General features: G+C 35.8%; 1 protein-coding gene across 15 annotated transcripts in view; it reads right to left on the bottom strand.

Moving 5' to 3' along the window:
* TRIM37 (tripartite motif containing 37) overlaps window positions 1-23,979 on the bottom strand; it is a 142,863-nt gene that overhangs the window by 74,299 nt on the left and 44,585 nt on the right. For all 15 annotated transcript variants that reach the window (XR_006890582.1, XR_006890581.1, XR_006890583.1 and 12 more), the window contains exons 13-16: window positions 12,837-13,016; window positions 9,894-10,008; window positions 8,563-8,778; window positions 7,374-7,510 (exon numbers count right to left, since the gene is read on the bottom strand). Coding sequence is in view for 11 of the 15 variants with exons in the window: in XM_046675245.1 (XP_046531201.1) it covers window positions 7,374-7,510; window positions 8,563-8,778; window positions 9,894-10,008; window positions 12,837-13,016 (648 nt within the window). In the remaining 4 variants the exon portion in view is untranslated. The remainder of the gene's footprint in view (window positions 1-7,373; window positions 7,511-8,562; window positions 8,779-9,893; window positions 10,009-12,836; window positions 13,017-23,979) is intronic.

Raw genomic sequence — 23,979 nt, 5'->3', positions numbered from 1 at the left:
AAGACTAAAAATAACAAATGTTGGAGAGGGTGTGGAGAAAAGAGAACCCTCATACACCCCTGGTGGGAATGCAAACTGGTGCAGCCACTGTGGAAAACAATATGGAGATTGCTCAAAGAACTAAAAATAGAACTACCATATGACCCAGCTATCCCACTACTGGGTACCTACCCAAACAACTTGAAATCAACAATCCAAAGTAACATATGCACCTCTGTGTTCACTGCGGCACTATTCACAATAGCCAAGACATGGAAACAATCCAAGTGCCCATCGACTGATGATTAGACAAAGAAAATGTAGTATATATATACAATGGAATACTACTCAGCCATAAAAAGACAAAATCATCCCATTTGCAACAACATGGACGGACCTAGAGGGAATTAGGCTAAGTGACATAAGCCAGCCTGAGAAAAACAAACAGCAGATGATTTCACTCATATGTGGAATATAAACAAACACATGGACAAAGAAAATAGTTCAGTGGTTACCAGGGGAAGGGGGGTAGGGGGTGAGCACAGGGGGTGAAGGGGAGCGCTTACGTGGTGACAGACAAGAAATAATGTACCACCGAAATTTCACAACGATGTAAACTACTATGAACTCAAATTAAAAAAAGGTACTCAAATTACTGTGTATGAATAAACATTATTTTCTTAAAATATTATTTCAGAAAAGAGAATGTTGCCTCCTATCAAAGTCCTCACCAAGTCTCTCATACAAAAACATTATTATCTTATTTTAAATGATAAAGTACTATATGAAACAGCACTAATGGATGCTAGCTTTGGATATTTAAAGAAGTCTCAAGATCAACTCCGGGCCTGACAGTAAGGAGCTCTGCAGACCTGCTCTCCAGTGACACTGCTAGAAAATTTTTTTTTTTTTAGAATTGATTTCCTTTGTGTTTTTTATTTTTTATTTTTTGAGGAAGATCAGCCCTGAGCTAACATCTGCCGCCAATCCTCCTCTATTTGCTGAGGAAGACTGGCCCCGAGCTAACATCCATGCCCATCTTCCTCTACTTTATATGTGGGATGGCTGCCACAGTATGGCGCACCAAGTGGTGCCATGTCCACACCAGGGATCCGAACCAGTGATCCCAGGGCCGCCAAAGTGGAACGTGAAAACTTAACCGCTGTGCCACCGGGTCAGCCCCTAGAAATTATTTTTAAAGCAACCATTTAAAGATTCTGGAAATAGTTCCAAGAGCATAAAGGAAATGAAAAGACATCTCCTCAAGAAAATGTACTAAAATTTGCTAAGAACAGTGACTCTGTGATACTTGAACCAAGACCATTCTCTCCACCTTCCCCTTCCAATTCAGTGATACAGGAATTCTACTCCAGACTAGTACAGCCAAGAACATAAGGTTCCCATTTTCCACAGCTCCCAATAGAAGAGCTATATTCCCAGGAGGAGCAAACATCAGCATTTCTCATCCTGCCCCCAGCTACCTGTTGCTCCTCCTGGGAATATAGCTCTGGCCTGGTATATGTGGCCAAGAGGTGGGGATTCCCTCCTTCTACCCAGACCTAAAGCTCTACCTTGGTCGCAGTATGCTGAGAACACCGGATCACCCTTGTCCCAATTCATTCATAAAACAGAGGTCCCAGGAGTGAGAAGACAAGCTGAAAAGATCTGAGACTATAGCCCCCAACTCCCCACCCCATCCCCATTAGTTCAGTTTCTAAAGCAGGAGAAATTAACACACTTCTGACCTCACTCCAGCTTCAGAGATTCTGCCTACGAGGAGGAGGAGGCTGTAAAACACAGCTGCAGAGAAATGTGCAACACTATAAAGAGCACAAAGAATTATCTCAAATAGAATCCAGCAAAATATAAAAAGAAGTACACACCATGGCAGAGTGCGATTTATCCTATGAATGCAAAGTTGGTTTAAAATACAAAAATAGATTAATGTAATACACCACACCAACAGAATAAAAAACAAAAACCATATGGTCATCTGAATAGATACACAAAGAGAATTTGACAAAATCCCACATCTTTTCATGATAAAAACTCTCAAGAAACTAGGAATAGAAGGGAATTTCCTCAATGGAAAATTCATAGCTAACATCATGCTGGATACTTTCCCTCTAAGATCAAGAGCAAGACAAGATGTCCACTCCCACTAATTCTATTCAACATTCTACTGGACATTCTAGCCAGTGAACTTGGACAAAAAAAAAAAAAAAGGCATCCAGATTGGAAAATAAGCAGCAAAAGCAAGTATTTACAGATGATACAGAAAAACTTAAAACATCCAAAACATAAAAAAGTGTTAGAACTAATAAATGAGTTAGCAAGATTGCAGGATATAAAATTAATAGACAAGGGGCCAGCCCAGTGACATAGCGATTGGGTTTGTGTGCTCCACTGCGGCAGCCTAGGGTTGGCTGGTTGAGATCCTGGGTGTGGACCAACACACCACTCAGGAAGCCATGCTGTGGCAATGTCCCACATACAAAGTAGAGGAAGATTAGCATAGATGTTAGCTCAGTGACGATCTTCCCCAAGCAAAAACAGGAAGATTGGCAACAGATGTTAGCTCATGGCCAATCTTCCTCACAAAAAAACCTGACAAAAATCAAATGTATTTCCACATATTTGCAAAGAACAATCCAAAAAGGAAATTAAAAAAAAAAAATCAATTCCATTTATAATAGCTTGAAAAAGAATGAAACATTTAGGAATGAATTTAACAAAAGAAGTATAAAACATATCCCCTGAAAACTACAAAACACTGAAAGGCTAAAAACTTTTGCTGGGCAAAATACTCTGTTCAGAAGATAACAAGACAAGCTGCAGAGTGGGAAAAACTATTTGCAAAGCATGTATCAGACAAAGGACTAGTATCTATATAGAAAGAACTCTCAAAACTCAACAGTAGTTGCCAGGGGTGAAGTGGGAGAGAGGGGGAGTTACTGTTTAATGGATACAGTGTTTTGGTTTGGGAAGATGAAAAAAAGCTCTGGAGAAGGATAGTGGTGATGGTTGCACAACAACGCAAATGGACTTAATGCCACTGAACTGCACTTAGAAATGGCCTAAATGGTTAATTTTATGTTATGTATATTTTATCATAATAAAAAACAAAAACTCAATAGTTAAAAAAAATTCAGGGGCCGGCCCTGTGGCCGAGTGGTTAAGTTAGCACACTCTGCTTTGGTGGCCCAGGGTTTCGCCGGTTCGAATCCTGGGCACAGACATGACACTGCTCATCAAGCCATGCTGAGGCGGCATCCCACATGCCACAACTAGAAGGACCCACAACTAAAAATACACAACTATGTACCGGGGGGCTTTGGGGAGAAAAAGGAAAAAAATAAAATCTTAAAAAAAAAAAATTCAATTAGAAAATGGGCAAAAGACATGAAGAGAAATATCACCAACAAGGATATACAGATGGCAAATTAAGCAGATGAAAAAATGCTCAACATCATTAGCCATTAGGGGAATGCAAATTAAAACCACAATGAGATTATCACTACACAACTATCAGAATGGCTAAAATAGAAGCTGGTGACAACACTGAACGCTGGTGAGGATTCCAAGAAACACTCACTCACACATTGCTTGTAGAAATGCAAAATAGCACAAATACTCTGGAAAACTGGCAGTTTCTTCAAAAACTAAACATTCAATTACCATAAAATCCAGCAGTTGCATTTATCCTAGAGAAACGGAGACCTACGTTCATAAAGAAACCTGTACATGAATGTTTACAGTAGCTTCATTGATGCAGCCAAAAACCAAAAACAATACAGATGTCCTTCAACAGGTGAATGATTGAACAAATTGTGGTACATGCACAACCTAGACTACCACTCAGCACTAAAAGGAATCAAATAACGATACACACAATAAACTGGATGAATCTCCAGAGAACTACGGCGAGTGAAAAAAGCCAATCTCTAAAGGTTACTCACTGTAGGATTCCTTTTATACAACATTCTTTAATGACAAAATTATAAAAATGGGGAACACATGAGCAGTTGCCACGGGTTTGAGGTAGGGGAACAGAGGATGTAGTATAAAAGGGCAACACAAGGGATCCTTGTGGTGATGGATATATTGTATATCTTGACTCTATGGATGCCAACATCCTAGTTGTGATCTTGTACTACAGTTTTATAAGATGTTACTTATCGTTGGGGAAAACTGGGTAAAGAGTATATGGGATCTTTGTATTATTTCCTACAACTGCATATGAAATTATAATTATCTCAAAATAAGAACAAAAAAATAAACAGGGGGAAGAAAATATATAGTACTATTGTAGAAACACCAAGGAAGGAGGAGGTAGAGGAAAAGAAGAAAGAAGGGAAGAGAGGTCTATTTGCTAAATGTGTTCTAATTAATTAAAAGCTGTATATGATAATCATTATCAAAACAACCTATATGCCTATTTCCTGATCTATAAAAGCAAGAAATTAACCTTAATTTCTAAGATCTAACATTTTATGATTCCCTAAGTGCTTGGAAAAGCTCAAGATTAACTGTGCTATTTCTATGAATTATGCAAAATAGTTTGACTAGAGATATTGTAGATGTATACATATATAGAGGACATAATCAAACACCTTCTATTAGAATAAAGATTACAAAGTCAATCTAATGAAAGGTTGTGAGTCAAGTTTTATGTAAAATCCAACTGTCCTCAGAACAACCTTGAAAAAAGTCAAGAGACATAACAGTCAAAGAAATTAATTCAGATATAACTGCATATTTAAGCTGCTAGCAAGGTGGATTCCACATTATAGAATCACCATCTAAAAGAATTTCCCATGTTGATTCAGATTAACCAGTTCTATTTTATATATCTAAAAATACCACTGTAATGATTTCTGATTCGGGACTTAAAGGGGGAAGCGAAAGTGAAAATGATCTATTTTGAGGGGCTAACTTGTGGGAATAGAGGCAAGGTCAGCTACAGGGGTAAAACTCTCATCTTTGGGGCCAGCCTTGTGGCCAAGTAGTTAAGTTCATGAGCTCTGCTTCAGCGGCCCAGGGTTTTGCAGGTTCGGATCCTGGGCGCCGACATGACACTGCTCATCAAGCCATGCTGAGGCAGCATCCCACATGTCACAACTAGAAGGACTCACAACTAAATATAAAAACTATGTATAGGGAGGCTTTGGGGAGAAAAAGGAAAAATAAAATCTCTAAAAAAAAACTCTTACTCTAGTGAAATGGTTGATACTAGGGCTGGGATAGAGAAAGTACAAGATGAAACTGGAAGATTTTGTAGTGCCAGCAAATAAAAAAATCACTTAAAAAGTGATGAAGACATCTCAAAAGGACAATGTTAGCTTCAACAGACTCCCATTGGCCAAATCTGGGATAATCTGAGCAAAAAATTATGACAGTAAATGGATTAAACCATTTAATAATATAAGAATCCATGAGTCCATACTAAAAAATTAGCTAACGAGGCACAGGGAAAAGCTCTTCCTTAAAGTAGAATTCCAATTAATAAGGAATAATGGAATTAGAAAATCATCATTTAGCAATCAAGAGAGTAATCTTTTCAAACAAGAATCATCAACGGATGTTAAAACTAGCGGACAAAAGTATAATGAGAAATGATATTTACAGTCTCAAAATATGTCACCACAAAATACTTATTAATTACAAAGGGAAAAAGTACTAATTTTAGAGTGGAGAAACCTGGCAGACATCACCTTAACCAAGTGATCTAAATTAATCAACTGTAATGGGACAGATTGAAGACATGTGGCCTCCCCATCCCCCTCATATCACTTCTATAGTATTCCTGTGGTCAAATTAATAAACAGAAACCTCATTCAATGCGAGATAGGAGGCCAAAGGACGGAGCTCTCACACCCTACGGTGACAGCAGAGCCCAGGAAAAAGACTTCTTGAGTGGCAAGCAGCTCAGCCAATGAGAGACTGTCACAACTCAGCCAACGAAAAGCCACTACACCTCAAATTCTTTGTTTCCATAACCCTCCCAAGGTCCTCTTCCCCTCTATAAAAGAGTTTCTCTTCCCTTGTTGCTGAGGCCCTCACACATGGCTTGCCCATGGTTGTAGACACAGAATTCCAATTCTTTTTTTTTGAGGAAGATTAGCCCTGAGCTAACTACCGCCAATCCTCATCTTTTTGCTGAGGAAGACTGGCCCTGAGCTAACATCCACGCCCATCTTCCTCTATTCTATACATGGGATGCCTACCACAGCATGGCTTTTGCCAAGTGGTGCCATGTCCACACCCAGGATCTGAACCGTCGAGCCCCAGGCCGCCGAGAAGTGGAACGTGCGAACTTAACTGCTGCGCCACCGGGCTGGCCCCAGAATTCGAATTCTTTGCGCATTCCAAATAAACCCATTTTTGCTGGAGAAATAACTGGCTATTTTTTTAAGGTCAATAATGCCAAAAATGCATAACCTCAATCTAATCGTGAGGAAACAGACTACTCCAAATTGAGGGACTTTCTACAAAATAACTGGTCTGTATTTCTTACAAGCGTCATGAAAAACAAATTAAAAAATTTTAAAAAGCTTAAGTGAGGGCCAGCCCTGTGGTATAGTGGTTTAATTCTGAAAGCTCCACTTTGGGAGTCCAGGTGCCTGGGTTCGGATCCTGGGCGTGGACCTACACCACTGGTCAGCTATGCTGTGGCAGCAACCCACACATAAAATAGAGGTGGACTGGCACAAATGTTAGCTCAGAGCTGCTCTTCCTCAAGCAAAAAAAAAAAAAAAAAAAGAGGAAGACTGGTAACAGATGTTGGCTCAGGGCCAATCTTCCTCAGCAAAAGAAAAAAAAGACCCAGATTGAAGCAGACAAAAGAGACTCAATTGAAAGCAACATGTGATCCTGGATTGGAGCCTAGACCAGACAAAGGGCATTACTGGTAAAATTTTTAAAAGGTCATAGATTATAGTATTACATAAATATTAATTTCTTCATTTTGATAACTGTAATATTTGTTTTTAGGAGGTACACAAGGAGAAGTATATTCATCTCAAGGTCTCACAAAAAAATTATAGAGAGAGAGAAAAGAGAGAAATATCTATGAAAGCAAAATATTAACATTTGGGGAATTAATCTGAGCAAAAGGAATATGGGAATTCTTAGTTCATGTTTTTAGAACTTTTCTTAAATATGAAATAACTGCAAATTTAAAAGTTAAAACAAAAACTAAAACTCAGTTTGGAACCTAGAGATGGGGGGGGGAACTAATCAGTCTTTCCTTCAAGTTCCTTTATTTATATAAGATACTCTCTATCAAAAGAAAAAATGCTGAAGATCTCCCCTTTTAGGCCCAAGTTAGGTAATATGCTTCTAATAATTACCACTTAGATGATTTATAGTGGTAGTTAATATGAGGTACTCACATAGTTTCCTCATCAATGTCATTTTCTTCCGTGTTACTTGTGGCTGTGGAACTGGCAGAAGAACTGCTCCCATCAAGGTGATTTATTTCATCTTCACCAACAAGATCCAGATCCAGATCTCCATCTGAAAGTTCATGCTAGATCAAGGCAAAGAAACAAGATTTCTATCTCAAATGCTCTACTCAGTTGATCATCCCATCTAGCCCACCTAACCAAAGAATAATGTTATCATCAGAATTCTCTGCTCCTGTGCCTAAGCTGCTGTGCTCTGTAGAGAAACTCACACAACCACATTACCTGGTACCAGTAACACATTATTGCTGCCAATTTCAGCTAGGCTCTCAATGCATCTGGAAATGCTTCATATATTTCATGTCAGCTTCCAGTAAGGCTTCTCACAGAGTAACAGTTCAAACCATCACTCCTCAAGTCCTACTTAACCTCTGCTACCCTCAAGGTCATTACAAAACCCTGTCACCTATCTGCACAGGAAAACGCACTGGGTATTAAGCATAAATCTCTCCAACTTTCAGCTGCCATACCTGCAAACTCCACCCTTCCTTTAACTCATCCTATCAAAGGTTAACTGCTTCACCCGAGCGCTCCATTCCAACACTTATTACCTCCTTAAATAATTTGTTTTGTCAATACTTTAACCTCATCTTCAATCTCTCTTCCACTGGCTCCTCATTTTAACACATACTTGACATCTCCCATCTTAAAAATAACTACAACAAAAAAATTCTTGTCTCTGCATCCTTGTCTTACTTTAAGCAATAACAACCACTTCTTGAATTCTGAATTCTAATTCTGGTTATTGTCGAGCTGGGACAAAACCTGGCTATCTCCCAAATCCTAGATTATTCTACCTATGTATGCAATAAGGTACTCAACCTGTTTCAGTGAATGAAAATAGGACACATTTTTTAAAATCCACAATTTACATAGTTTCTAGAATGTGCATCAGTTTGTTTCCCACAATAAATTAATTTTTAGAAACTCGAAACACTTTGATTCAACAACTTCTGATTTATAAACATTAACATTTACAGAAGGGGACATATACTGACAGTGAAAACAAATAAACAAAATTTTCAGCACACTCATTCCCCAACATCTTATACTGGAAACCAAGATCTTATCATTTCTCTTTTCAAACACAAAATAAGTCTAACACTCTAATTATTACATGATAATCTTCATTCTGAATCTTCTCATCTTCTTCATCCTCTTTGGCCCCTCTTACAGAAGCTGTAGTAGGACCATCCTGTAGAAGCATGTCAGTGCATGACCCAGACTTTTTAGCTCGTGTCTCGGGAGTGTCGTCATTTTGGGGGCTAAGATGATTAGCTGGTGGTGACAAATCTCTTAATTTCTGAGTTCGAGACAACTCAATAGTGAGTCTCTTTTAAAACAAGAATAGCACAAATAAACATGAATCATAAGCAGTGTTTTACTGGTACAGTAAAAAACATTTCAAGTAAAAAAAATATATCTAGATGCTCCTAAAACCATTTCTTGAACCATCTCTCTCATCCCCACTCCTGCTTTCTGCTTATGGAAAAATCTATGACAAAGAAAAACTGCCCAATTTACTCTCATCCTTCTTCTCATATCCTGCCCAAGATACACATACAGTCAGCAATCTGTATAGTAAATACTGGCAGTTTTAAATAGTACATTTGACATGAAAATCTCTGAAAGTATGTATTTATTATATTTTCCTCCATCATCTATCAACTACTCTCAGCACTTCAAACCTCCCTCCCTATCCCAATGTCCACGGGAAGGAACATTCCTTACATCATTTAGTTTACCATCACAAAATAAAAATTCATTAACTGATCCTCCCTAGTACTCAGTCCAAAAATAGTGAGAATTCAAGATGCGGCCACTTAAATTGTTCTATAGTACAGAATCCTCTAACTTCTAGACAGTAAGGGCAAGAGAAAACTCAAGTCACTGAGAGAAACACGAAGACTTTACCTCAAACTAGAGCAGTACCATCCAATACAATTTTATGTGATGGAAATATTCTATATCCACAATGCCCAATAAAAGCAGTTGAAATGTGGCTAGTGCAACTAAGGAACTGAAATTTAAATTTACATAGCCATATGTGCCTAGTGGCTACTGAATTAGTGCAGAATTAAAAGTCTCAAAGGTAGTAAGGATGGAGAATAAAATAACTGGATTTTTCTACAAAATTACAGTGGGCCAGCCCTGGTGGCCTAGTGGTTAAGGTCAGCACATTCCACTTTGGTGGTCAGAGTTCGGTTCCTGGGCACAGACCTACACCACTCTGTTAGCAGCCATGCTGTGCTATCACCCACATACTGAAAAATAGAGGAAGATTAGCACAGATGTTAGCTCAGGGCGAATCTTCCTCAGCAAAAATTTAAATAAATTAAATTAAATTTAAAAAAAAACAGCAATAAATACCCAAAATCTAATTACAAATACTATGAGCCAATAAAACAATATGAAACACTAAACCCAAAATATATCTTTTTTGCTTACCTCTTTAAGGTTATTTATTTGTTGGATATAGCTAGTCTGTGCAGCTTCCAATTGGGTAATATACCAATGCTGGTCCCGGCATTTTTGAAAGAAAGTTGGTGAACGAACCTGAAACCTTAAAAGAATAGCTGCACATGAAACATAATCCAAATAGTAAAACATCAACTAAGTCTTGCATCTATTAGTTCTACAATTTTAAGTTTACTTGATTATGTTATAAGGCCAAATTCAAAATGAACTCAGAGCTCTTGGTATCTGCCATTTAAATACGTAGTCCACAAATTACGGCATAAGGTTCTGAAGAGTCATCTATAAGTCAGTTGTCTAAACTCAAACTACTTTTCTAAGGAAATAACATTATACATCATGGTTAAGCTCCCAAACTGACCTACTGAAGGACATTTATTATAAGAATCTAGCTCAAATACAATGCTGATCACGAGTTGGGAAGAAGAGGACCATACCATGCAGGAAGGAGGAAGCTAACACTTTTTCTCCCCTTTCTTGCCTGGGTAGGACCCTAGCAAAAGAGGCAAAGTTTGTTTTAGGCACTGCTCTTTTTCTTTCCCTCTTTCATGTCACATTCCCATATTTCCTGCTCCTCAGTGAAAAAAAATCACTTAAAGGGTCAACTACCTAGAACTGCTTTACTGTCCCTGCAAAGAGTTGCATGCTGTAAATAACCCATATTCCCAAGGTCTCCAAATGGCAGCCTGAAACCAAAACTCATATCACAATCTGGCATATTTCACCTAGGATTAGGAAAACAGTATCTATATTAAAGCATACTAATGGATAAATGATAGGATCTTAATCCATTCAGTTACCTGTACTTTTAAGAAACCAATACTTACAAAAACAAAAAGACCTGTACCTTTTTAGGATAGCTGAACATGACTCCACTTACAGTGAAAAAGAATCAAAGTAATGTGTAAAGATGTTTCTGAAGAAAGAGTCATAAGAGGCAAGACTTATTTGGAAGCCTGCAAATCCTTCTTCCAGTCTTGCCACCATTATGTTAACTACCATTCCATTTTTTCTAGGATTCTACAGCTAGTGTATGAATCTACTGATCATGTAATAATTGTCTGCAGCAGATTAACTATTTTTAATTAAGGATACTCATGCATCAGAGGGCAGAGATGATTCACTCAACCACCATTCCAATTGGATACTGCCTAGACAGTATACATTAGTAAGAGATTAGTAAGACTTTCTACGGAGTATTATCATCTTTGAATTACTAATGAAACTGTGGTGAACCTTGCACATTATTTTTAGTATTTGTGCCATTAAAACAAAAGCAAGCAGCAGGTAAAATTCCTTAACTTTCTCTTTTAATGAAAGAATAATAAAATATATTTAACTCATATATAGTGACAGAGAAGTCTTAAGTAACTTTCTAATAAGTGCATATAAAATTCCATCAGAATCTTGAAGTTTTAATTCTGAGCACTCTTTCATTAAATATTAAAAGTAATAGGATAATTAAAAGCCCCACCTCCATAAACTCCACAGCAATTTATTTCTACTGCCATTATAGCACTATCATGTAGAATAATACATTCTGTTTTTATCTGCCCATTTCACCTTGAGTTTCCTGAGGACAAAAACCATGTCTCATTCTTTCTTAGCCCAGTGCTAGGCACAAACTGAGTAAATCTTGCTGAATCAATAATAATTAAACATCATAAGAGGAATCTGTTCCTATACTAATATTCAAGTCTCTAAGTATAAGTTTTGTTATAAACAAAGATGGCCTAAATAAAGAACTCGAGGTTAGGCATTAAAAAAAAGGAAACTCCATCACACAGACTGCCACCAGAAAGATTCAATGTTACTATGACTTCAATAAGAAGAGAACTAAGGCTAGAAAAAATGGCTCCTTTGTAAACTGGTAAAATTGATGACTGAGCAATTTTGTAATCTTCTCTATGGTTTAGGTGTGAAATAGCAACAAATTATTTCTTTTAGTGAATTAAAAAAAAATACAAAAACCTGAAAGGTTATAAAATGGAACTAAAACAATCCCCAGAAGAAAAGATGTCAAAAACATGAACTTTTTTCTACATTGAAATGCAATAATCTCTTTTTTCACTTGCTTATTCTCCCAGAAAAGTTATGAAGAACACACAATAGTAAAGGTTGATATTTTAGCAACTCCTCCAGCATGCTTAAGAACAAAGAGCTCAGAATAAGTGAAATTTAATAGTGTATCAAATCACTTTCAAGAAAAAAATCTTTTAAAGTTGTTTTGACGGAAACTTTCCAAACTGTTAAACACTCCGAAACCTCTCAATTCAAAACACATTTGAACCTACTTTAGGTTCTCATTTTGATTACCAAATTAAAACATCATGTAATGATGCCCCCAAACTTCTGACTTGTAAAGGTTACCCCAAGATTAAATGGGGCTTTAGCGGTTTTATAGCCACTTTATGTTCTGTCCTTTCTTGCAAATAGCACACCAACTAATATCACTTAGTTTTACTCAATTTTCATCTCTATTCTCTTACTTTTAATTTGCTGTTATTTAGAACTGAAAAATCTTTTGTGAAGTTAAGCTTGTAAAACCAGTAAAACCCAAATGTAATATAAAATGTTAAGTGAAAAAAATAAGCACTTGATCCCTCACTATTCCTCGATTTCCAAATGGTGAGGGTGCTAGAAGTTCAATGGAAAAATGAGACACTACTACATTTACTGTAAGTAGTACTTTCCTTTTTATGGAAGTACTAACTAGATGTCAAGCACATTTCTGACTAATTTATATTATTCATTGACTACACAGGACTCCTAAAATGAAATGTCTAAAAACACGGTAAGGTTATAGTTAAATGAGTGAATTTCAATATTCACCTTTCTTAAATGAACATTTCTTAAATGTTCTGATGGTATTATTCCCCCATGATAAAAGCTACCTCATCAAATGTTTCCTATTACCTTAAAATCACTGTATCGTTTTGTCGATTCAAGTATCCTTCATTTGCAAGTAAGTCCAAACGAAAAAATCTATTATAACCCCAGCATTCTCCAACTTCAAAGTCAGATGCAAATTCTCGAATGATATTTTTGGTAGGATCATTGCAGGACTGATGAACCATCTCTACACGATATTCATATCTAAAATTGAAAAACAGACTATTAATATAGAGTAGTAAAGCAAGAATAAATGACTCACCAGAACACCAAGGCCATTACATTCGGTGATTACTTGAGAACAAACTTGTTAATACATACAGTTACATTTCTTTCAGAAAGGATACTATCATTTATAAAGACGGCAGAATTATAAATGGGTTACCACAACATGAGCAGCACTAGATCCTTTTTTCCCTTAAATATGACAGGTATAAAACACTACCTTAAAAAATACATAAATTCTGTATAAAACAGTACTTTCAAAGTTACTTTTGTTTCAGCAACACTATATATTTTTCCATATATTCATTACCTATATTTCCTCACATATGAAGATTCTGCCATTTCCTTTGAGGCTTACCACTACACTATTCTAAATTTTGAAATACTCTATTTTTCCAATTCAAGTTATAACACATTAACTGTGTTCAGAAATTCAAGCCTATAAAAATTTCTAAAAATAAAAAAACATAAAATAAGTATGCATTGGGAAAATCAATATATTCAGATTTCTCTATCATATACAGAAGAAAACTTTCGAGTCTTCAAACTCATTTTTACTAAGAAAGCACTGTTATTACAAGAAGAAAGAAAAGGGAAGAAATGAAGATAATCAGAAGGAACACTCAATGATAGGCATAAAGCTTCTCTTTTTTGATGGAGATAATTTAAAACAAAAACACCATAGCTCGACCCGCTATTTCTGCTGTCAAAGGCAAAAGAAAAAATTATAGCTCTTTACCTACAAATATGAGATATATTTCTTTAAGCACTGTCAAATGATTTTTACATTAGTATCTCTCACAGTATGTTATCTGGACTGATGGTACAAAGAACCAACCAATACAAAAGCTGTGATATTTTGTCTGCCTAGAACTTTAGGCAAGTAATCAGGTCACCTCTGTAGCACAAAGGGTGCTATTAAATGTCCAAAAATAAAACTAAATATCTATGCACAATTAATTTTTGACAAGGGTCCCAAGATCATTCCATAGGGAAAGAAAAATCTCTTCAATAAACGGTACTGAGAAAATTGGACAGCCACATGCAAAAGAATGAAGTTGTATCCCTGTCTAGCTTCATATACAAAAACTAACTCAAAATGGATCAAAATGTAAGGAGTAAAACTCTTAGAAGAAAACACAGGAGTGAAACGTCATAAATTCAAACATGGCAATGGATTTGTAGATTTGACTCCAACATATGAGCAACAAAAGAAAAAACAGATAACTTGGACTTCATAAAAATTTTAAACTTTTGAGTACCAAAGGACGTTACCAAGAAAGTGAAAAAAACCTACAGAATGGGAGAAACTATTGTCGAACCATCTATCTCACAATGGTTTAGTATACAAAATATATAAGGAATTCTTACAACTAGACAACAAAAAGACAACCTAATTTAAAAAGAGGCAATGGACTTAAATAGACATTTCTCTAAAGAAGATATATAAATGGCCAATAAGCACAAGAAAAGTGTTCAACTTCACCAGTTATTAAGGAAATGCAACTCCAAACCACAATGAGACATCACTTCATACACACTAGGATAGCTACAAAATATACTTAAAAATGGAAAATAATTAAGTATTGGTGAGGATGTGGAGAAATATGAACTCTCGCACATTGCAGGTAGAAAGACAGAATGGTGAAGCCAATGTGGAAAACAGTCTGGCAGTTCCCCAAAACATTAAACATAGAATTACCATATAATCCAGTAATTCCAAACTAAGTATATATTCAAAAGTAATGAAAACATATGTCCATATAGAAACTTGTACATGAATATTTACAGCAGAATTATTCATAAAAGCCAAAAGGTGGAAACAATCCAAACGTCCATCAACAGATGAATGGATTAACAAATTGAAGTCTATACCCAAACTGGGATATTATATAAAGGAATGAAGTTCTGACGTATGCTTCAACATGGGTGAACCTTGAAAACACTTACTAAGGGAACATAAGCCAAACAAACACAAAAGGTCCCATATCATATGGCCTTTTATATGAAATATCCAGAACATGCAAATAAATACAGAGAGAGAGAAAGCAGAGTAGCAGGTGCTTAGGAATGAGAGAAGGAAGGATGGGGAGTGTTTACTTAATGGGTATGGGGTGTTCTTGACAGAGGAAAATATTCTGAAATGAGAGAGAGGTGGTGGTTGTGCAACACTGTAAATGCACTAAGTTCCACTGAATTGTATATTTAAAAATGGTTAATTACATATTATGTGAATTTCACCTCAGAAAAATAAACTTTTTACTTCTATTTTAAAAATTAGTGAGAAAGTCAAAACTCCGAGAGAAATAATTAAGAATACTGAAAATCTGGGCAGAAAAACATTAATGCAGATGGCCAAATACATCCAGGATCAAGACAGGTAAAAGTTTAAAATCAATATAAAACAGTTTTTGAAAAAGCAGTTCCTTTGTACAGAAAACCATGTAATAATCATTCTTTTATCTACATTAGTTCTTTAAAATCACAACAGATACAGATGTTTCTAATAAATATGGCAATTAATCCAAGTTAAATTATTTACATAGTACTCAATCCTAATCTTAGATAAAACTAAAACCTTAAATTTGAATATTTCAATTTAAATTCTTTTCTTCTGGGCCAGCCCTGTGGCCTAGTGGTTAAGTTCAGGGAGCTGTGCTTTGGCAGCCCAGGTTCATGAACTTGGATCCCGGGTGTGGACCTATACCACTCATTTACCCACGCTGTGGTGGTGAACCACATATAAAATAGAGGAAGACTGGCACAGATGTAAGCTCAGGGCCAATCTTCCTCAGGGGGGGAAAAACCCACAACTTTTCTTCTGTCAAACTGAAAGTGAGAATAAATTTAATAACTGTTAACTTAAAAATTTTAGTCTCATTATAATTACTCCCTCAGAAAAACTTCAACTCTTTCCTTAAGCAACTCAAATTCCCATCTCTAAAACAAAAGGCACTCAGGAAACACTGTAAAAGAGTCAATTCCAGGATGTTACTCATGTACAAATTTCTTCTGACAGCCTACACATATGTGCAGGCTGTCATACACCTTTGTATAAATTTTTAAGCATAAAGAAATTAAAATATTTCTGCAGGGTCCCAAGTGAGACTAAAAGCTACTAGATAATGATACAATGATTTAACTTTTTCTTCCATATTTTGGCAATTAAACTACTTCACTGTTAAACTCTGAATTCCATAATTGAATGACATTTCAATATTTAATGAAAAAGCATTCAGAACTCTTCTCTAGGCTTAGTGAAGTGTTAAGAGAATTAATAGATAAGATGTTTGTTTTTATGAGAATAGAACAGCTTCATTAAGGTATTTAGATATCTGACAAACATAGAAATTCTTTTTTTTTTTTTACAAATAGACAAACTCTAATCTTTTTGAACCTTAGTATCCTGAATGATAATATTTTATTATCACTGATGCTATTACTATTTCTAAGACAATGTGAACTTTAAGCACCAAGATGAAACCAGTATCAAAGGCAAAAGAAATTATCACAAAATCTACATATCAGTAAAAGAGGAAGGAGAATTTTCACAAGGCAAGAAACAGGTAGATCAGCAAACAGATTAACCAAGAGAAAAGGCGAGGACCAAGATTAATGGTAGCAACAGGAACATGAACAAAATCCTATAATCACTGAACTTCTCATAATTCTGCCCAAGCTTAACCACCTTCCAATCACAAGGGCTGGCATCAGGAAATCAAACAGAGGTTGGTGGTTAAGAACAAAGAATAGAGACTGAAAAATTTGTGTTAAACAGATTGCTGTTTAAACAATGCTGAACTTGAGTGAAAAACTTACCTAAACCATTGTATTTCTGTCTGTGAAATGAGAGTGATAATAGAACCTACAAGTCACAGGGTGTTGGTAAAGCAAAGGGCGTTATGGAAAGCATAGTGCCTGGTACAAAGTATAAACTCAGTAGATGTTAGCTGTTATAACACTGTTTCAGATCACACAGGAGATCTGGAGCAGAGCTACAACTAAATCATACTTAGAATTCAAAGGCCAGAAACTTTTCCACATTACTAGCTTTATTCATGGTATGACTCACCAGTGATGGCAAGAATATTATGCATTAAGGTTAGTTTATGCCAGAGGTTGTTAAAATTTAGACTGTGTGTCCCTGGGGCTCAGTTCCTATGATCCTTTCAGAGATCCAAAAAGCCAAAACAATTTTCCTAATAAGACTAAACATTATTTGCCTTTTTCACTGTGTTGACATTTGCACTAATGGTGTAAAAGCAATGGTAGTTTAAATATACCAGTAGTCATTAAATTATTCATTGCCTAATGCTTTCAGATGTGGGGGGAAAAAGGCAGTGTGTCTCAAGAATGTCTTTGATGAAGTACTAAAAGTGATAAATGTTATTACACCTCAACTCTTGGTGTCACAAAACGGGAAATACGCATTAAGTACTCGTGCTGCATAGTGACATGCAATGGCTGTCTTGGGGAAATCACCTTGACTGAATTGCAAGCTCATTGCTAACTTTTTTGGTGAAACATCAAGTTGAAAGAACAACTGACAAACAAGAGTTATTCAATTGTGGATATCTGGCAGACAGTTTCTGGACCAAAAGAACCAAGGAAAAGAAATGTCACACTGTTGTTGATGATAAAACATAAGCGTTCACATAAAAAATCATAATTCTGAAAAATTTCTATGTAATACCTGAGCTTAAAAGCTTTCCAACACTTTTAAGACTTTCCTCATAAAAATGGTGATAGCAATGAATGTGATTATTTGACATTTCATAATGAAATGTGTGAACTGCATGTTTATTAGTAAACCATTATTTTCCAAATGATCAGTGCACATTACAAAATCATGCATGAGTAAAAGATCCATTCAAAGTACACAACAGAAAAATAGTTTTTGTTGCTTGGTTTTTGAGTAGACAGCTTTAATGAAGTATAATGGAAATAAAGCTGGACCTATTTGAAGTGTATAATTTGTTAAGTTTTGACCTCTGTATACACCCATGAAACCATCACCATTACCAAAATCAAGATACTCAACATATCCATCATCTCCCTATTTCCTCTACCTTTTGTAAATCTCTCTTTCCTACTTTCTCCCTCCACCCAAACCCAGCCCTGCTTGTCCCCCCACCTCCCAGCAACCACACATCTGCATTCTGTCACTATAGATTAGTTTGCATTTTTCTACAGTTTTATATAAGTGGAATCATATATGCATCTTCTTTTTGTCTGGTTTCTCTCACTAAGTTAATTTAGAAGTCATTAATGTTGTTGTATATATCAACAGTTCATTACTTTTTATTGCTGAGTGGTATTCCACTGTATGGTCATACCAAAATTTGTTTATCCATTCATCTGTTGATAGAAATTAGGGCTGATTCTACTTGGCTATTACAAATACAGCCATACTTGCTTTTACTGTGCTTCACAGGCACTGCATTTTGTAGAAGAACCTCCATCAGCAAAAAGATTATGACTCACTGAAGACTCATATGATGGTTAGCATTTTTTAGTAATAAACTATTTTTTAATTAAGGTATATACATTGTTTCACACATAATGCTACTGCACACTTAGACCACAGTATAGTATAAATCCACTGGGAAACCAAAAACTTCGTGCAACTCACTTTACTGCAATATTCACTTTACTGCAGTGGTCTGGAACAGAACAGAACCTGCAGCATATCCGAGGTACTCCTGTAAAGCTGCTATAAACATTTGTATAAAAGTCTTTGTAAGGACATTTAGTTCCTTTCCTCTTGGGTAAATACCTAGGAGTGGTTTACCTGAGTTATACAGTAAGCCTATGTTTAACTTTTTTTTTTTTTAAAGATTTTACTTTTTTTCCTTTTTTCTCCCAGTACATAGTTGTATATTCTTCATTGTGGGTCCTTCTAGTTGTGGCATGTGGGATGCTGCCTCAGCGTGGTCTGATGAGCAGTGCCATGTCCGCGCCCAGGACTCGAACCAACGAAACACTGGGCAGCCTGCAGCGGAGTGCCCGAACTTAACCACTTGGCCACGGGGCCAGCCCCCTATGTTTAACTTTTTAACAAGCTATCAAATGGCTTACGAAAGTGTTTGTATTATTTTACAATCCCACTAGGAACATATGAGACTTCAAATTTCTCCAATTCTTGCCAACACTTGGTATATTTTTAATCTTAGCCACTCAGGATATAGCGGTATCGTATCGTTGATAAATTTCTATTTCCCTAATGACTAATGTTATTAAACATCTTACATAGGTTATTTTGCCATCTATCTTCCTTAGTGAGGTGTCTGATCAACATTTTGCCAAAGTAGGGAAGGAGATTGTTTACTTGTTATTGTTGAGTTTTGAGAGTACTTTATATATTCTGGATACAAGTCAATGTAATTTGAAGAAGACAACTTCATAATTTTCATTAAGTCTAATTTATAAATATGTTATTTTATGGATTGTGCTTCTGCAGTGTAACTAAAATATCACTGCCCAACCCAAAGTCACAGATTGTCTCCTGTAAGCTTTATGGTTTTAGGATTTAAATCTAGTCTGATGAATTTTCAGTTAATATATGTATAAAGTGTGAAGCATGGATCTAAGTTTATTTTTTCACAAATGTTCAAGTACAATTTGTTGAAAAGATTATACTCTCTCCACAGCAGTGTTTGCATCTTTGTCAAAAAGTAGTTGTCCTATGAATGTGGGTTTATTTCTGGACTCTCTAGTATTTTCCATGATCAATTTGTCTATCCTTATGCTAACTCTGTAGCTTTATTATAATTCTTATAACCACATAGTGATTAAAATCAAGTTTTGTTGGTCTTTTGATTTCTATGATTTTCTCTATTGCTTTTCTGGTTTTTATTTCATTGCATTCTGCTTTGATCACTATTATGTCCTTTCTTCTGCTTATTTTCCATTTAACTTGTTCTTTTTTTTCCAGTTTATTAAAGTAGACATTGAGATCATTGAGACCTTTCTACTTTTCATTTATATAAATATGTAGTACTATAAATTTCCCCATACCTACTGCTTTAACAGCATACTACAAATTCTAATATGTTGTGTTTTCATTTTCATTCAGTTCAAAACACTTTCTAAAAACCCTTTATGATTTCCTCTTTGATCCAGGGGTTATTCAGAAGTTTGTTACTTAACTTTCACATACTTCAGATTTTCAAAATATCTGTTATTAATATCTAAATTAATTCCATTATGGTAAGAGATATACTTTGAATGAGTTGAATCCTTTTGAACTTATTAGGGCATGTTTTGTGTCCCAGAATATGTTCTATCTTGGTAAATATTCTGTGTGCTCTTCAGAATAACTTGTATTCTGCTATTGTTGGATTGTTCTATAAATGTCAATCAGGTTAGCTTGGTTGATAGTATTGTTGATTTTCTGATTATTATATCAACTGAGAGAAGAGTTTTTGTCTATTTCTCCTTCTACCAGTTTTTGCTTCATGTATTTTGAAGACCTGTTATCAGAGGCATAAACATAAATGTTTAGAATCATTCTATGTCCTTTTCATTAATTGATCCTTTTATCACTATGAAATAAACTTCATCTCTGGTAATAGTCTCTGCTTTGAAATGCAGTTAAGTTATTAGACACAATTTGATCCTTTCAGGTCTTGCTTTTATTTGTTAGCTGGGTCTGGAGCAGTGTTCATTAAAATAGCAATTCCAACTTGCTTGTGACTAGAACTAGTATATCTTTATATTTACAGGGTGTTCCTAGTGAGCAGCATACACTTGAACTTGGTTTTTTAGCCAATCTGACAATTTCTGCCTTTTAACTGGGATGTTTAGACCATTCACATTAACACATCTTGGTATCTATCCCATCTGTTCTGTTACCTATTACCTTTTCCTGCCTCCGTTAAGATTAAGTATTTGTTTATAATTCCATTTTATCTCCTTTCTTGCACTACTAGCTATATATCTTTGTCATTTTAGCACTGTCTTTAGTTGATAGTTGTGATAGGGTGAACAATGTCAGCCCCCCACCTCCCAGATATCCACATTCTAATCCCTGAAAACCGCAAATGTTACCTTTTATGGCACAAAAGGGGAGTATACAACTCTGATTAAGGATCTTGAGATGAGGGGACTATCCTAGATTATCCATGTGGACCCTAAGTAATCATCAGTGTTGTTATAAGAGGAAAGCAGAGGAAGATTTGGCAGAGACATAAAAAGACAAGATAATGTGTTTGAAGGCAGAGATAAGAGTGATGTGGACACAAGCCAAGGAATGCCAGCAGCAACGAGAAGCTGAAAGAGGGAAGGAATGTATTCTCACCTAGTGCTTGAGAGCCAGTAGAATAACCCTGCTGAACTCCTGATTTGGGCCTAACAATAGTTTTTCAATTTCTGGCCTCCAGAACTATGAAAGGAAAAAATTTCCACTGTTTTAAACCACCAGGTTTGTGGTTAATTTGTTACAGCAGGCAAAAGAAACTAATATAATAGTGTGTATCTTTAACTTATTGCAGTCCAACTTTCTTATTACACCACTTCATCCAGTGTCCAAATTTTACTCGACTTCCATGCTCTCCTCTTTTGGTCTTGATGCTTTTGCTGTCATGTATTTTACTTCTACATATGTCATAAACTCCAAAGCACGTTATTAATTTCATTTAAAAAGTCAATTTTCATTTAAACTTATTCTAATAATAGGCAAAACTGTTTTATTTATCCATGCAGCTTCCATTTCTGGTGCTCTTCATTCTTTTGTTTAGATTCAGATGTCCAACTGGTATTATTTTCCTTCCATCTGAAAGAAATGTTTTAAAATTTCTTATACTTCAGGTCTGAAAATACGTCTGAAAATGTCTTTATTTCACCTTTATTTTTTAAAAGACATTTTTGCTGGGTACAGAATTCTAGGTTGATATTTTTTTCTTTCAGTCCTTTTAAGATGTTGCTCTATTATCATTTCACATATATTGTTTCCAGTGAGAAATCTGATTTCATCTTTATCCTTGTGCCTCTACATGGACTGACAATTTAAGATTTTTTTTTTTTTCCCCTCAAAGATTTTATTTTTTTCCTTTTTCTCCCCCAAAACCCCCTGGCACATAGTTGTGAATTTTTAGTTGTGGGTCCCTCTAGTTGTGGCATGTGGGACACCGTCTCAGCATGGCCTGACAAGCGGTGCCATGTCCACACCCAGAATTCGAACTGGCGAAACCCTGGGCCGCCAAAACAGAGTACGTGAACTTAACCGCTCAGCCACAGGGCTGGCCCCTAAGATTTTCTTTTTATCACTAGTTTTGCGCAATTATGATGTGCTTTGGTGTTTTCTTCATGTTTCATGTGCTTGTACCTCAATGAAGTTCCTGGATCTGTGGGTTTAAAATTTTCATCAAGTTTGAAAAGATCTCACCATTATTTCTTTGTTTTTTCTTCCCATCCTCTCCTTTGAGGATTCCAGTTATCTCTATATTAAGCTGCCTCAAGTTGTTTTACTGTTTTAGAATTTAGTTTTTTTATGTTTCATTTTTAATAGTTACTACTGTTACGTCTTCAAGTTCATTAATCCTTTCTTTTGCAATATCTAGTCTGTCATTCATGCCATCCAGTGTATTTTTCATCTCAAATACAGTTCATTTTCAAGTTCAGTTTGAATCTTTTATATCTTCCATATCTCTACTTAATTTTTGAACAAATATGAAGGTTATTAACAGTTTTAAATGTCCTTCTCTCCTAATTCTCACATACAAATCCAGCTGTCTTTTTTAAGCCATACAGAAATTTCCAAAATTGCAAAACAATACAAGTTTTCCCATCAAATATTATTTTGCCTTAGAAAAGTTGATTATTCATTAAAATGTGTGTTAATATACATAGGTTTATTAAGTGAATTAATAAAATTTTTCTGATTTCTAATTCAGAAAATATTGATATAACCCACATAAAGAAAAACAGATCTTGCTCGATTTTGATTGATTGAATATTCTATTTGTTATGTTTTCCTGCCTCTTTGCATGTCAATTAATTTTTGCTCAAACACCAGCCATTGTAAATTTTACTTTGCAGGGTGCTGGATATTTTTGAGATCTTATAAATTTTCTTGAGCTTTGCTCGGGAATGCAGTTAAGTTATTAGACACAATTTGATCCTTTCAGGTCTTGCTTTTATTTGTTAGCTGGGTCTGGAGCAGTGTTCCATCTAGGACTAACCGTTCCCACTACCAAGCAAAAATTTCCTCAGTGCTCTACCCAGTGCCCCATGAATTATAAATTTCTCCACTGTAGTGGTAACAGACACAGTTCCTAGCCCTGTATGAGCAACAGGCACCACTCCCTCTAATCCTTTCAGATGGTTATTTTCCCAACTTCAGGAAGTTTCCTCACACACACGGCCTGATCAGTACTCTGCTGAATACTTGAAGGGAACACTCTACAGATGTCTGGAGTTCTCTGTCTGTGCAGCTCTCTCCTCCCTGGTATTCTGTCCAAAACACTCTAGTTGTGTTGTCTTCCGGGACACTCAGCGTTGTCTCCTCAACTCAAGGAGTCTGTCAGACTCTATCTCAGTTCCCCCGCCCTGTGTTATAGCTTGAAAATGCTCAAGGCTGTAAGATGGGGCAATTATAGAGTTCACTTCTCTGCTTCTTCTCTCTCTGGAGTTGCTGTCATTTGTTGCCTCATGTCCAATGTCTAGAAAACGTTGTTTCCATTTTTTTTGTTGTTGTTGTTGCAGAAGGGGTTACCCCCATTACACCATTATAGCTGGAAGAGATATCTTATTTCAAAGTAACAGATTTTAATGTAATAGAGTAAAATAAAATTCAGTGATACAGTTCCAGATTCCACATTATATAAATGTAAATTACCTTTAACAAACAACCACTTGTTCAGTTTTAGTGTAATATCAAAGAAGATTCAGAGCTATCTAAAACTGCTTCTTAAAGTGTTCCTCCTTAACAAAAAGTAGATTA

The sequence above is a fragment of the Equus quagga genome, chromosome 11, assembly GCF_021613505.1.
Source record: "Equus quagga isolate Etosha38 chromosome 11, UCLA_HA_Equagga_1.0, whole genome shotgun sequence".
In the NCBI taxonomy this organism is placed as follows: Eukaryota; Metazoa; Chordata; class Mammalia; order Perissodactyla; family Equidae; genus Equus; species Equus quagga.
The sequence above is the reverse complement of the archived record's forward strand: the minus strand, read 5'-3'. Positions and strand labels throughout refer to the sequence as shown.